The 15,739-nt window shown below is 36.9% G+C and overlaps 1 protein-coding gene across 8 annotated transcripts in view; it reads left to right on the top strand.

Annotated features, from left to right (window-relative positions):
* The window catches only part of LOC111344456 (uncharacterized), a 64,360-nt gene that overhangs the window by 2,666 nt on the left and 45,955 nt on the right, over window positions 1-15,739 (top strand). For 6 of the 8 annotated variants that reach the window (XM_088761981.1, XM_088761980.1, XM_088761982.1 and 3 more), the window contains exons 5-19: window positions 1,944-2,212; window positions 3,382-3,511; window positions 5,708-5,777; window positions 6,554-6,621; window positions 7,421-7,466; window positions 7,788-7,903; window positions 8,572-8,626; window positions 10,318-10,367; window positions 10,547-10,577; window positions 10,654-10,691; window positions 10,820-10,949; window positions 12,127-12,360; window positions 12,817-13,024; window positions 13,602-13,696; window positions 15,507-15,668. In XM_088761981.1, the coding sequence (XP_088618107.1) occupies window positions 1,944-2,212; window positions 3,382-3,511; window positions 5,708-5,777; window positions 6,554-6,621; window positions 7,421-7,466; window positions 7,788-7,903; window positions 8,572-8,626; window positions 10,318-10,367; window positions 10,547-10,577; window positions 10,654-10,691; window positions 10,820-10,949; window positions 12,127-12,360; window positions 12,817-13,024; window positions 13,602-13,696; window positions 15,507-15,668 (1,702 nt within the window). The remainder of the gene's footprint in view (window positions 1-1,943; window positions 2,213-3,381; window positions 3,512-5,707; window positions 5,778-6,553; window positions 6,622-7,420; window positions 7,467-7,787; window positions 7,904-8,571; window positions 8,627-10,317; window positions 10,368-10,546; window positions 10,578-10,653; window positions 10,692-10,819; window positions 10,950-12,126; window positions 12,361-12,816; window positions 13,025-13,601; window positions 13,697-15,506; window positions 15,669-15,739) is intronic. The other 2 variants (XM_088761977.1, XM_088761979.1) reach the window with 2 other exon arrangements.

The following is a 15,739-nucleotide window of genomic DNA, read 5'->3' as shown; positions in this document are numbered from 1 at the left end:
GGTATATCTAAGTGTCTTGCTAAGGTCCTAAATTTCCTGATTACCTAGGCATGTTGTGGTTTAGGTCTTTAGACCATTTGGTTTAATTTAATTGACAGAATGAAAAGAAGAGTTCATGATAAGAGTTTTATGACCACCAATCTCTCCAGCAGGGCTTTATTAATTAAACATCACTGATATGATTTAAAAAAAACACCCTTTGTTCACTGCTCGACTGACTTTTGTTTGGAAACTCATCGTAGTCTAACTTCTTTACAGCCATGAAATGGTATGTCAGTCAGTGTTTCCTCCCAAAGCGGAAGAAGAAGAAGCTGCATGACCTTATAAACAAACGAGCAGCATGCATTCTTTTTTCAATTATCAGCAACCATTCCTGTAAGACTTTCATTTTTAAGGAACCTTGATCTGGCACTTAATTCATCCTGTGAGATTAATTATCCTAACAGAGACGCATGTAAAGGGCAGCTGTGCTCAAAGAAGCTTTTCTTCTGGCATCATCGAAGTTCTGAACTTTTTCACTCGAATCTTGAATTCAAAAATTTGTTTTGGACACAGCAAATCAATTCTATTTTATATCCTGTCTGAATTATAATGTGTTTAAATTTCAAATGCTTTATTGAGTAAATAAATTGTTTGGGAGGAAAGGAAATTTTTACATGAATATCTGAAGTATTCAGGTTGACTACTGAAGACAATTAAGCATGTAATTCATACCTTTGAGCAATCAAGAAAACATCAAGCTCTGTTTGTGCATTAAAGCATAATTATAATGAAGAATGCACAATATTTCAGTATTTCAACACTGAAGTTACCAGGGTAATATATATAGTGTGCTAGAAGAGTGTCAAATAGTTTTTGCAGGAGAAGTTATTAATTTTAATTTATGAAGGTGTAGTCTGATCGTCCGGGTGAGTGTAGTCCTGAGAAGGACTGTTGTCGGTGGCAGTGACTGACATTTCGACAACCTGTGCGGAAGTCATCATCAGAGTCAAGTCAATGATTGTTGTCAGTAGAACGCATAATTATAATGAAGAATGCACAATATTTCAATATTTCAACACTGAAGTTACCAGGGTAATATATATAGTGTGCTAGAAGAGTGTCAAATAGTTTTTGCAGGAGAAGTTATTAATTTTAATTTATGAAGGTGTAGTCTGATCGTCCGGGTGAGTGTAGTCCTGAGAAGGACTGTTGTCGGTGGCAGTGACTGACATTTCGACAACCTGTGCGGAAGTCATCATCAGAGTCAAGTCAATGATTGTTGTCAGTAGAACGCATAATTATAATGAAGAATGCACAATATTTCAATATTTCAACACTGAAGTTACCAGGGTAATATATATAGTGTGCTAGAAGAGTGTCAAATAGTTTTTGCAGGAGAAGTTATTAATTTTAATTTATGAAGGTGTAGTCTGATCGTCCGGGTGAGTGTAGTCCTGAGAAGGACTGTTGTCGGTGGCAGTGACTGACGTTTCGACAACCTGTGTGGAAGTCATCGTCAGAGTCAAGTGAATGATTGTTGTCAGTAGAACAACAATCTTTCACTTGACTCTGATGATGACTTCCGCACAGGTTGTCGAAACGTCAGTCACTGCCACCGACAACAGTCCTTCTCAGGACTACACTCACCCGGACGATCAGACTACACCTTCACATGTTACCCCTGGGTTCAAACCATTTACTGCATAATTTTAATTTAGTGCATATACATGCATAAACAAATAATTTTGCTTGAATAGGGGTTTGGTGAGGGTGTGTTGCATTTAGGTTTTATGGGGAAAACTGTGAAATCAATTTATAATTATCCAGTATTCTGAGCTGATAGCACTGCATGCTCATCCAAATTATTTCTCATATGAGAAATTATTGGAATTTTGATTGGAACGTGTCATACAACCATCTCAGTTTGCACTTACCAAAGTGTCATGTGTCTCACAAAACAGGCAGAGGAAGCATCTGATGGATTTGAAGAATTCACTGCCAGAAAACAGAACAGGAAAGGAACAAAAGGGAAGAGTGTTGTGGTTTTTAGAAGTGGAGATGTTGCTTTAAAGGGCTCCATGGTGCTCATGCCAAACACTATTGAATTGGCTCAGATCAAGAAATCACAGAGAGGCCAGTTCAAAACTGGTGTGCAGATTTCTTCAAAAATGACGGCTCCTGAAATAGAGACAAAATTGAAAATGATTTTCCCTATTTTAAAACATGAAAGGTAAATTTTTGCTTTTTGTCAGCTAGTGGGTAGTCTTATAATGCTATTTGTACAATGATATATGGATAACTCACACTACTGGTATTAATCAGGGTATCAAAGAGGAATGACATGACTGTGTAATTTTTTTTAGTCTTTAAAAGACTCAGTGGCCGAGGTGTAGCACGTACCTTGTTGTCATACATAATATCCCCATAATAGAAATTTCTTCCTAACTCATTATAGTCAAGGTAATTTGCCTAAATTCAGCAACTCAGCAAAGAACAGTTAACCAGCAATCATTAAATGACTTAGTAAGAGGTAGGCCGAGAATCATTTGAATTAATAATGGATTAGTGGGCTATTTTAATACTGTGGGAAACAAAATTACTAGGTTAAACTACACTTGTCAAATGTGGTTATAGTTCTAATGACATGTATACCCTATTCATTGAAGCATTTCTAATATTACATGATTGAAGGAGGCTCCTCTGGGATTTTTGTTGGTGCAAGATTTGAAGGTTTAGGCCTGCTCTGATATTACACTGCACATTCCATGCAAAGTTCTATCCATGATGTGAGAGAAAAAGAAAAAAAAAGATCTGTGGAGTGAGATTTACCACATTTCTATACCTTAGGTTCATTGGAGTGTTCAAAATATCTGTGCCCTTCCTAGTGACAAATGACAAAAAAATTCCATAAGACCTGCAGTTCTATGTAAGAGGCAGAAAAAAAAATCTTGTAAAAAGCTAATAATTGCATGATAATTAATTTAACTTCAAAGCCAAATTACTGCTGGTGAGTCTTTTCTTTGGTGTTTCAGCTCTTGAATAGAAACCATTAATTTTTATTAATATCAATAGTCTTCACCTTTTTTCTATTTGATAGCTTTCAGTGATTTAACAACAGAAAAAAAAATTTAAAAAGTTTTTAAATAACCAAGCCACCACCCACACCATAATTAGGCTAAACCTCTATGGAGCCACCTTAACATGAAAGAGTGGTAAGACTGTACTTTTTAATATAATTGTAATTATATGGTAACTAGAAAATGGTCTCTATCAAAAAAAGGTCACCTTTAGCCTCACTCCAGATCAAAGGCTTGACAACAAAGTACACAACTGTAAAATAGCCTGTTGATTTAATTAAACCAGAAAGATTGTTGACTTGTTCTTGTACTTTTGTTGTAGATTCTACTGTGCCTCGTACAGTAAAAAGGAAGGAAGTATGTTACTTTTCCATGGAGTTCCTAGTGTTTGGGATGGAAAGTCTATCAAAAAACGAGTTCAAGGAAATTCAGCACTGTATATATTGATAGAGGTAGATTGACTGCTCCTTTAATTAAATGACAAACTAGATTAATTTTTTTTCTTATGTGTGTAATCTTGTGAAAGTCCCAGGTTCAATTATATAATTAGGCATTAATTGTTGGTTGGAGGCTATTTTAAAGCTACTGTTGTGTCATATTCTTTGGGATCTGGTAACAATGAAAAGAAAACCAAAAAGCATAAATATAGGAAAGATGATGGGACACTAAATTGATTGAAAGGGGTATGAAAGATTGGATGTTAAATTTCCTGGAAGGGCATAAATTGTAGCAAAATTTTCTATTTGTTTATATGTTTGACATCTTACACAGCAGTGTACCCCAAACATTTTGCAGATTTCATTTACAATGCTCTCTAACTGATGTAATTGTGACTGATGGTTAACAGTCAGTATTGATTTATTGTTACACATCAGGCACGTAAGGTGCACTGCCACCTGGTTTAAGCTCAAGTGATAGGAGTTCGAGGGTTGAGCCCTTGACCGGACCAACACTCATGGTCTCAAAATAACAGAGGAGAATGTGCTGCCTTTCTCCCATATCAAGAAATGGATAGACATTCTATTCTTCTGTGATAAGGATAAAAAAACCATAGGCCCTGTCTCCTGCATCTTCTCTGTACTGGTTGGCAGGGGATGTTAAGGAACCCACACAATTATTGCAGAGAGTACAGAATGTAGCTCCCAGCATTATGGTCTGGCCCGAAATTGGGATAGGGGATAGGGAAAGGTAATTTACCGTGTAGGGGACAACTTTGTCACACTGTAAATGTACCTGCCCTATATAGGCAAATTGTTAAATATACTTGTTATGTTGTTATCAATGATACATATTTTTTTTTAACCTTTTACACCCCTATAGTACAGTCAAACCTATATTAAGCTGCACCATATTAAGTGGTACCCTGTATTGAGCAGCCAGTTTTTAAAGTCCTGAAATCTCTACCCTTTATTTAGTATATTGTAATTGTCACCCATATTTAGCATTGCAGTCATCCTCAAACTACTGTGTCCCAATGGCCTGTTTGTATGATCTAACAGTCACTTGAAGTGGAACCACAAAAATAAAATTAGGAATATCTTTCTGTGGTAAAACTCAATCCATTTCAGTTTATCTCCTTATATTGATGTGTGTAGTATTTTTTGCAAGTTTTTGTACATTAAGTGATCAATGATTGACAAACAAAAACTAGTTATAATTGGCATAAAAGGGCAATTTTATGGTTTTTTTTTTCATCAAACTCCCTTACTCTTTGTATTAGGGGGTTAAATACCCTGCCATCCCCTCTGGGTGACTGCTTATACAGGTTTGACTGTATGCATATTCTCCATGCTGTTCTCTAAACATTTCCTATAAGCTGCTGATAAGGTGAATATCTTTCATAATCAGGAGCCTCTTTAGTTGGTGATCACTTCCTTTAATGTGTTGCTCTTAGTGATCAAAGTTTTATCAAAATTACTGCACTACTGGTTCAGATGAAAGGTGAATTTTTCAAATTTTTGGAGGATTTTTGTTTCTTCTTAGGCCGTTTGGGTCTTAATTAAGGGTGATATTAACTGGTTTTAGGGTCAAAAGTCTTTCTTTTCAAAATACCATTTTGATTCTGCAAAAAGTGCTTACTGGTGATTGCTGAGTGAAATGTCTTTGTTAGGTTCCTGGATGTAATAAGGTAAATTACAGAAGTTGTCTAAGGCATGCTATATGTAGGACAATGAGAGAACTTTCACAGTTTCTCTCTCTCATTTATGATTTTTCGGGCTGTGAAAATTTGCTTATAACTAATCTTTTAGACTGAAATTGAAAATGACTGTTTGAAAAAAAAGTCTAGAAAAAAGTCATTGACAGTAGCACTTCACAGTCAACTCCAGGCTTGATTGAAAATTTGATCTTCTACAAATTGGTTGCATATGCATACAACCTGATTTAGGACCTCTTGAAGTAGTTGAAAGCCCTCTGATGTTTTCCTTGTTGTAAATGAAGTTGTTGTAAGCAAAGTATTTGAAGATTGTTACTTGTCAATTAGAGCAATCTTTCATTACATATTTCAAGGTATTTATATTAAGTTTGATAAACTTGATCTCTTGAGATGGGCTCAGATGTCACTCAGTCAATGACAGTTAGCAAGTGGTAAGTGGAAGTTAACTCTTCATCATGATTGAATGCAGACCTTTTCATGATTCTTTTATAAGGTTACGGGTACAAGTGAAATAAAATCACAAGTGATGCAATATTCAATGCTTGGAGCTCCTCAGATGAACAGTGAGTGTTTCAAGTGTAGGTTAATTATCAGCAAACTATTAAAGCACTTAAGAGACTTCACAAAATTTTCTTCATTCAGCAACCATGCAATCATTACCTAATGCCTACTATACCAGTCAAAGTATGTACAGAAAGTTGTGAGATCCTTACTCAATCTCACCATCAACAGATGGATCTCGACTACTCTACAGTCTACTAGATTGTAGGTTATGTAAAAATGACTATTTGCAATTCACATATGGTCAAAGGTTGTGAAATAATAATAATAATAATGATAATAATAATAATAATAATAAATAATTTTAAAAATAATTATTATTATTATTTAATATTTATGTTGGGCAAATTAACATGTGGATATGATCAAATGCACATCATTAGGAAGATCATTGTGTTAATTAATATGTCATTTGGTCTACCTGGATCAGACTATTAAACCTTATGGAGAATCACTGAAGACCACCCGTGCCTCTAAATGAAAAAAAAATGAATCAGTGGTTTTCTTGATAGACGATTCATGTGAAGTCTTGTGCGTCATGCTCCTCATAAAAGAGTTGGCAATAATTGTAACCTTGTGTACTTTGCTCTCAAGCTTGAGTCCGGCCTAAGGGCCTGGAAACTAGGTAGACTTTGGACTCAACATGTTAAAAGCAGTATCCCCTGCAGATATTGCATTTATCATGTCAAGTTCACATGCTATTGAATATAGATTAAATGCTATGACCAATCTAATTTTCGAAGACTTGGTTGATCTCTTTTTTTTGGACTTTTAATAGCAGCAACTGCTCCTGCTCCTGGAGAGGCAACCTTGCAAAGTCAGAATATGCCTGAAATCAGACCTCAGGTATGTATGTATATTAAATCTGTTATTCATCTAAATCTCTTACAGTTGGTTCAACCCCTTAACTCCTATGAGTGACAGAATTTCTCCTTACAATATCAGTACAATATCGGTACAATGTCAGTACAATATCAGTACAATATCAGACAGTACGATACACTGAATCGAAATATGGCGTCCAATTTGAATTACCATTGTTCTGGACTTACTAGCCTTGTCTTCACATGGAAACACAAAAGGATTATCACATGTGTGAGAGGCTAATAAGTCCAGAACAACAGCAATTCAAATTGGACGCCATATTTCGATTCGGTGTATATCAGTACAATATCAGTACAATATCAGTACAATATCTAGAAGACAAGCAAAGAAAAATAACAATTAGGGAATTATTTAATAAGTAAGATTTTATACCAAATTCTCAGAACTAACATCATAAGATTGTATGGCAAACAATAAGGAGAATAGCTCAGTAATGAGATGTTGGGAATTAAAGGTTTAATTAATGACAAATACATACTGGAATCCCCATTGTAGATTGAAAATCATCATGTGGATTATTTAAAATTGGTACATTAAAATATCAATTTCTTTTACTAATTAATGATGCAAGTTATTTACAATCCCAAGCACTATGTCAACATCCATCACAAAGTCCTAAACATTGAGAACAGTTTTCTTAAAAATTGGATTTTGAGACTAAGGGCATCAATGTTGAATGCGTGACGTATTGTGTTAAAGGTGTAACACGTGGGAAAAGATTCTTAATTAAAAATAGTTATCTTGGAATTTCCTTTCTTAGGATCTGGATATCTTGGATACATTTTTACATTCTGAAAGTTGCAAAGGTAAGCAAAAAACCATGCATATGATATCAGAAGAGTAATTTAAGGAGATGAATCCTTTCTTTTTTGTTTTTTAACACCACCAACCAGACTTGCAAAGGGATATCTCACAGTTTTAAAGAGTTTTATCAGATTAAAGTATCACTGTTTACACTAAACCACATACTGACATCTAGAGCCTTATGTATTGGTATCTTTACAGCTGTATAAGTAATTGCAGGTATCTTTGACAGGTTTGAGTTAATTATGAGTCGGTGTAGAATAGATATGTTAGAGATGTGTAGGTAGGGTTGATTTGAGTCCCTGTCATTTGTCCTATTTGAGATTTAGATGTTTTGCAAGAACTTCAAAACTGTAATGAAATGGAGGCAATGGATACGTCACAACCAATGAAAACAGAGGATATGCCACTTAACACACTAGTACCTTTTGGTGATGAGGTATGGAAGATAAGTTACTACTGTCATTATAATCATTGTTGTTGTTATTATTATTATTATTATTGTTGTTATTATTATTACTGTTATTATTATTATTGTTATTATTATTATTATTGTTATTATCATTTTAGATAAAAACACAAGTGATTTGAATGTAGAATGAAACACCACCTTGTATTTCGTAGAAGAGTGGAAAATTGGAAAAGTTTCCGTGTGAATTGAGATTGTACAATCTATTGCCAATGGAGGTTTCATCATCAGCAATTCTAGCATGCTTGAGTGTGGAGCTGGCACAGCTTGAATAAACTTTTCAACCCCGACTCATAAGTTGATAGTGTTTGTAATGGAGGACTACACACCTTGATCATTTTTTTAGTGAGTTTTGTTTAAAAAATCCTTTAGGGATGAAGTTTGAAAGCTTCATTCATAATTTCAGAAGTTGGAACTTTGGAACCCTTTTTGATGCCTGTACAGAGGCAATAGTTATTTGGTATTACCATCACCTCCCCCCCCCCCTGTTTTTTTTTTTTTTTTCGTTGTATTTTGATGTATTTATTATTCCAACCAATAAACTTTCTCATGTGCACACAGAATTATAAATGGGTTTAAAGTTCTCATCTCGGTTTTTGTTTTTGATTTTTTTCTTTCTTTCTTTTTTTTTTTTGCAGTCAGGGTGGTCAGATCCTTCAGACTCAGGACATGGACAGTCTGACAAGGCTGAAGGTAAATGGCGTTTATTTAGTTGCTCGAGTCAACATTGATACTAGAAACTTGTTTATGGTGTTCCAACAATTGAACGTGAGAACCAGAGTGACTTATAAGCCTTGGTTGCCGCTTATAAGCGTAAGAGTGAAAACTTAAAGCCAACACCTAGCAATAATAAAGTTTTCTTGTTAGAGGGGGTGTAGGGGTCTACTAGAAACCGCAAAACCGTAGGGAAAAAATCATCCAAAACGCGAAAAAAGCTTGATCAAAACCGAAAACCGCAGGCAAAACCGTCTAAACCGACAAATTTTTCACATCCCAGTTATCAAACCTTAATCAATCCGTTACAGTTGTGACAAGTGTAGCACATAGAGCTTTCGCGGCTATTCGAGATCTGTGGATGCGTATAAGTGCTGCTCAGATCAAAGAGAAACAGAAACCCACATAAGAAAATCCGTATATGTGCACGATCCTTCGCAGTAAAGCACTATTTAAGCAATAGTGAAAATCAGACCTGAAAAAAAAAAAAAATTCAGGCCTGTACGGGATTCGAACCACTGACCTCTGCGATACTAGTGCAGCGCTTTACCAATTGAGCTAACAAGCCAACTGGGAGCAGGCCATCAAATTAATTCGACATAAACCCGTAGATGATAAATCAAACAACAAATATATATGAAATACATATATATGAACTGCGGTTATGAAACGTATATGTGCACGATCCTTCGCAGTAAAGCACTATTTAAGCAATAGTGAAAATCAGACCTGAAAAGAAAAATTCAGGCCTGTACGGGATTCGAACCACTGACCTCTGCGATACTAGTGCAGCGCTCTACCAATTGAGCTAACAAGCCAACTGGCTATTTCATATATATTTGTTGTTCGATTTATCATCTACGGGTTTATGTCGAATTAATTTGATGGCCTGCTCCCAGTTGGCTTGTTAGCTCAATTGGTAGAGCGCTGCACTACTATCGCAGAGGTCAGTGGTTCGAATCCTGTACATGCCTGAATTTTTTTCAGGTCTGATTTTCACTATTGCTTAAATAGTGCTTTACTGCGAAGGATCGTACACATATACGTTTCATAACCGCAGTTCATATATATGTATTTCATATATATTTGTTATAAGAAAATCCGAAAACCAGATTGGAAATCAAATCTGAAAAGCCAGTAGTATTTTTGAGGAAAACCGAAAACCAAGTGCTAAAAACGGAAAGTCCGCCTAACGCAATGATCACAAAAATCGAAAAATCGAAGATTTTTGGCACCTAAACAGAAAAACCGATCTAAAAAGTAGCCGAACCCGCGAAACCGAAATTCTCATCGCCCCCTCTTGTCTCCATGAATCAGTTTATGGGTAAAAGAAGAACTGGAGATTGGCAGCTACACAAAGACGTATGAAACGAACAAATATAGGTTTCTGCTCATTTGCCAAGAGGACGGTTTCAACGTACACGATCAAGGCCTCAGAGCTAACTAACCTAAATAATGGAGAGCTTAAACTATTACTATGTATAAAGTTCAGTAGTTCATGGGCCTCTTTTTTTCCTTTCTTTTTCGGATTTTTTCACCCCAAAAGACAGGATCGAGCCATTAACGAGAGACCTTTGAAGTATAAGTGCCACCGATGAAATAAGTTTGACACTTACGTTACGATTTTTGACCCTATTTGTAAAGTCTAGTTTAAATATATCGTTTTACAGAAAGAAGCCAGGAAGATATCCCGTCAGTTCCTAGTGGTGCATGTCCACCGGTTTGTATCTCAAATCAATTTTGGTTCTGACTTGACTAAAACAGACGCTCCCTACAATAAGTTATGTGTATATTTTAAAACCGTCAGTTTCTGGAAACATTATGACTATACCGCCGCTGGCCGCAGCTGTAATTTTCCTACTATTCTCTGGGCGTGACTTGTCTTTATTTTATCTTCAGGTCAGACCGGAAATGAGAGAGATAAAATCAAGTAAGTAAATCGTAAAAACGTTGCACTTACCAGGTTTAATCATTGAATAACATTGCGTTTTGTTGCATACTTACAGTTGTTGATATGATCGTCCCAGATTCAAGTCCACTTCAGGTAAGTGCGTTATCCCTAGATTTAATATTTTCCGTTTTCAATTCGCCTTTGAAAATGTAAAGACGAGCCCTGTCTTTTACGATACTCTAGTTAGAGCTACACGAGTATTGTCAATGATTTATTTTCAGGGCGGCATGGTTTTTGTCTTGATTATGAGTGAATCCTTACCTCCTAATATGGATTCCGCTGTCGCCTTCTTTGAAAGTGTTCCCGTCCAAGTAACCAAGCATAGAACGACACTGATAGGGATCGTTCCTCGTGAGTTATGTTATCATTATCGTACTTCCAACAATAAATACGAATTAAAGCACTTAGATTTATTGATGGATTTATTGATTTATTGATGATTTATTAATGAAGGCGGCGTGGCCGAGTGGTCAGGGTGTTGGACTTGTAATCCGGTGTCCTGGGTTCAAGTCCTCCACCCTGCCACTCACTGGATTTGTTCTCCGTTGCCCCTAGTTCAACTCCTCGGCTGTGCTCTGTAAATAGCCCACTGGTCGGCCTCCTGCCAGTGGGGATTTTTAAGCACTTAATTAGTTTACATTGTGGCTGAAAAGCCCCTAAGGGAGAGCTTCAATTTACGTATTTATTTATTTATTGATGAGGCCTGTGAGAGATTTCAATGCATCTGTTCACTCGTGCGCCATTTTCTGCTGCACTCGATGCTTCTTTGGTCACCGTCACTATTTTTGTCACCACAAGACTAATGTATCACCTATTTAGCTTTCTACCTGTCTGCTTAAGTTTGACCGACCCTTGACTGTGACATTCTTGGAAAGTGTTTAGGGCGGTTTCTAAACACGTCCAATTACTTTTCAACTTTAACATATCTTAGGGAAATAAAAATAGTTCTGTGACGTAATGCAAATTCTTCTAAGCTCACGCTTTTTCGTCAAGTTTTGAATTTATGTAGCCCGTGTACAGCCGTCCCCTACCCTCCAAAAGAAAATCGGCAGGGGTGCGATTATTTATACCTATTTTGAAGAGTAGGGGGTGCTGTACACAGCCTAGAATCGTGTCCATCTGCTGATCGTTTTTGATCACAGACCATATGATAAAGTATTAATTTACTTTGACCATTGGGTTAGGAAAATCTCTTGGAAAGGCTGTACTAGCCTTGCAATCGCTCAGTTCGATTAGCGAGGCCTCGATTTAAGGAAGTTCTGTGAATATCCATTGATAAGATAATAAGTCGTAAGTAATGAGCGCCTCTAACTTGCAGTACATGCACTTGAGTTCTGAATGAGAAGTCTGAAAAATGGAACAGAGAAAACAAGCAAAAACCATAAGAACCGGGCCTATCCTTACGTTCTTTAGTTACGAATGGCAAGTAAGCAATGGGTGGATAATGTGTTTCCTGAAGTAAAGTATGCCTAGATAGAATTTCCTATTCTTTTGTGATTTTTTTTTTTCGGTTTTCTATGCGCTTAAGCTTCAGACGAACCTGGCATCGTTACAGTTAAAGTGCAGTCCAGAGATGGGATATTTCTTGGAAATATTCTTTTTGAATATGTAGACGCTGACAAAACTTACTTGAAAAGACTGGTGACTGATCCTAAGTTGCTACAGAAATTTTATATGCAAATGGCTGAAGAGCAAGGTAAAAAAACACGTGAAAGTGAAAAGCAGCCCAATTTACAGCCGCCCTATATCGTCACCACAGCAGGTGTGTTGTTCTATTGACATTCATGGTCTTTTCAAGTGCAAGGAAAGTTTGAACTGCGAATCTTAAGTTAAAACTTAGGATCCATAGTCATAACTTCGGACCCGTTGTTACATTTGTAGAACTTTGGATATGCAGCAGTAACTTTGGATCTGTCAAAAGCTTTACTTTCAGTTAGAGTGTTATTTACAGGCCCCCGTAATATCCCGCTCAAGGTCGAAATCAAAACCTTTGAAAATCAGGTGGAAGAAACACATAGAAATTGCTTTTTACCTAGACCTACAGAAAAGTCCTAATATAGAGGCTCCGGGTGATGGACGTTTTATGACTTAAACAAGCTTTAGCAAAATGGATACCCTCAGCCAAGTAATCTCTCACCAATCTTTGTTTTGTTCAGTTACGATAAACGAAATTTAAACTAGGCAGTTATAACTGTTACAATTCCTTACTTTTTTGCAGGGTCCTCTCAAGCATTCCATATATTAGCTACCCTCGTGTTTGCAGCTGCTAAATATGATGCTCTTGAGCCTATTAAAATTATCTTAGACTCCTCGAACGGAAGTGCTGTCTTTCATGCTTACAAGGATCGTGCAAAACTGCCTGAGTCTGTTGCGAGGGACCATGGTAACCATGACATTGTAGATTACCTCGAAGAAGCAACCTGTAGGTAAAATGTTTTTGCAATAGCCACGATAGTAGCCAGTTTTTGAAAAAAGAGAATTTTGATAATATGGGGTAGAGGTTATGATCTGTAGAACTGATATGAATTGATCTAGATTGATATAAATTGATATTTTTGAATTGTTCTGCATCTTTGGAACTTCAGGAGAATATTCCAACCTCACTGCATCGCAAAATCTAGCGCATTTGCTCCACCCTACTTTCTTGCTCTTTTCTGCACTGTATTGCGTTGCATGACATTGTCTGCGTATGATCACATGACTACGGTCCGTGTTATCACTTCTACAAAGAATTGGTCATGCTTTACTTCTTTGTCAGTGTTGCAGAGAGAATAACAGTCAACATTCCCAAATTTGGAACCCATTTTCCTATTGCGCTTTTGCATGGTACACCGTGAACACTGAGCTCACTCCGACTATGATAGTAGGTTAAGGTTTACATTTACAGAAGAATTAGATTAAGCAATTAGACTTCTTGTGTAATCTTATGCGGCTCCTCTACATTAGAAGAACTCCAAATCAAGTCCCACCATATTTGATGTAAATTTATTTTCTTCTGGGAAGATTCTATGAAGAGATCAAGTGTGGTAAAGAATGTAACCAGACAGTGGATTGGTTAGAACTTCTAAACGCCGCTGGAGAAGGCCAAACCAGGCTTAGTAAGTAGAAATAGTGCGTTATTTTATAATTGTAGATTGACTCCTGCACAAACATTTACTTCACTTTGTTTAATCAATTTGCTCGTTGTATGATTATATAAATATCTCTACCCTCAGCCTTAAGTGGTTTTTTGACTACACTCTTATAAGACTAGGTTTACACTAGAGGAAATTGTTCTGGATTCGTTATGAATCCGAAACGTTTTAGTACCGGATTGATATTGCCGTTTACACGAAAGTGGACGAATCCGAAATAAAAACTCCCCGGTTTGGTCGTGTCTCTGGAGATTTTGAATCCGAAATTTAAAGTGGGAACTTTGAATCCGATAACATTTGAATCCGGAAAGTTTTGTGGTGTAACCGCTTTTTTTCTTGAATCCGGATATTATTTCCGCCTGCAATCTTTTGAGTATGCGGTGAAACCAAAATGGAGGTAGGTTCTTTGTGCAATCCTTAATGTCTGTTAATGAATGCAAATAACCATGTATTCCCATATGTTCTTCTGTACTGATGCATGTATGAAGGATTTCACCAATTACCTACCAAAATGGAGGATATGCTGCTAACATTGCTGGCGGTCTCCGGTTGCCTAATCTCGTTGCAGGTTCAGGCGATAAATTTTATCATGTGTACCGCAGTATTTCAGAGGAAACGCAAATTATTATTGCAAGGAAGTTTAACGTCAGCCACACTTAATCGCCGACGATGTAGATGGCTTGGCATCTGTCCAGCTCAAATTTGCCTCAGTGGCATCTGGATCTACTCTAGCCTTTTTTGGGGGAAGCAATTTCACTTTGTCGATGGAATGACGAAACAACACTGGGCTTGGTAACCATTCCATTTCGAATGTTCCCGGAGTTGTCGTTGTGTGTAAACGGTCAGGAATCCGAATATCCTTTCAGTGTAAACGCCTGCGAATCCGAATACTCTAAAATTGATGAGTCCGGAAACATTTAGGAATCCGGAAAACTCTCCTCTAGTGTAAACCTAGTCTAAGACATGAGGGACCTTAAGCAAACCACGAATGCGACAGCAACGTGGACGTGGCAAAACAAAAGAGTTAATAGGCAGAAAAATAGCTGAGCACGTACATTGAAAACTTTGTACATTTCTTAGCTGTCCTCTGCAAAACAACAACGTGAAACCTGCAAAACTTGTGTCGTCTGCGAACGGAAGCCGCGACTTTTAATATCCACTAGGAACTCAACGCTGCTTTTATACTTAATGCTGAAGCGTGTGGCGCTGTAAGAAACGCTAAACACATTCAGTCATTTTCGAAACTCTAACTGAAAATGGAAATTTGTTTCTGAATTGACGTCTTCCTTAGCGTTGCCGTCCTGCTTAAGGTCCTTATTATTATTTGTTGAAAAACCTCTTTGGTACACCACTTGCATTGTTCTCTTAACCCTCTCCTTTCCAAAGTTGTCGATTGATAGTTTGTACACAGTCTCTGGGAGACTAACATTGAAAATGGGAAAGAAGGTGGCAAGTGTCTCAACAAATTTGTCTGGTAATTAATAACATCAGCTATGCATTCGGCTGTGCCTCGTGAGCCACTTGTTTGACCTTGCTACATCTTTGATTTTTTGCTGAAGAGACGTACGGAAATATGGAATCTATTTCTTACTCAGGACATGGAAATGTTTGCATATTAGGAAATAGTGAAGACTGATAAATCAGAGTCATCATTTCAACCTAACTTCAGGTAGTTAAATAATTAAAAGACGCAGAATGGTGTCATAAGGTAAATTTTCCTTTTTTTGACCTCTTTCTTTAATGACTACCTCTATTTATCTTTATTTCTAAACAGATCTCGATGCTGAAGAAAGAGAGACTCATCGCCTGGAGACTGGTCGCATCAAAGACAGTGGTTATTCGGCTGACGTTGAATCATCGACTAGTTCATCATCTGACCCAGAAGGCTCTGATTCCGAACGCCATACTTCAACATCTTCCTATGAAGATATTGATTGTAAGCAAATTTTACTAAAATATTTTTCCTGAGGTGAACAATACGCTTCCATAAATTTTCAAAACTTTTGT

This window comes from Stylophora pistillata, chromosome 5, assembly GCF_964205215.1.
Source record: "Stylophora pistillata chromosome 5, jaStyPist1.2, whole genome shotgun sequence".
Lineage (NCBI taxonomy): Eukaryota > Metazoa > Cnidaria > Anthozoa > Scleractinia > Pocilloporidae > Stylophora > Stylophora pistillata.
Note: the sequence above shows the minus strand (reverse complement) of the source record. Positions and strands in the feature narration are given on the sequence as shown.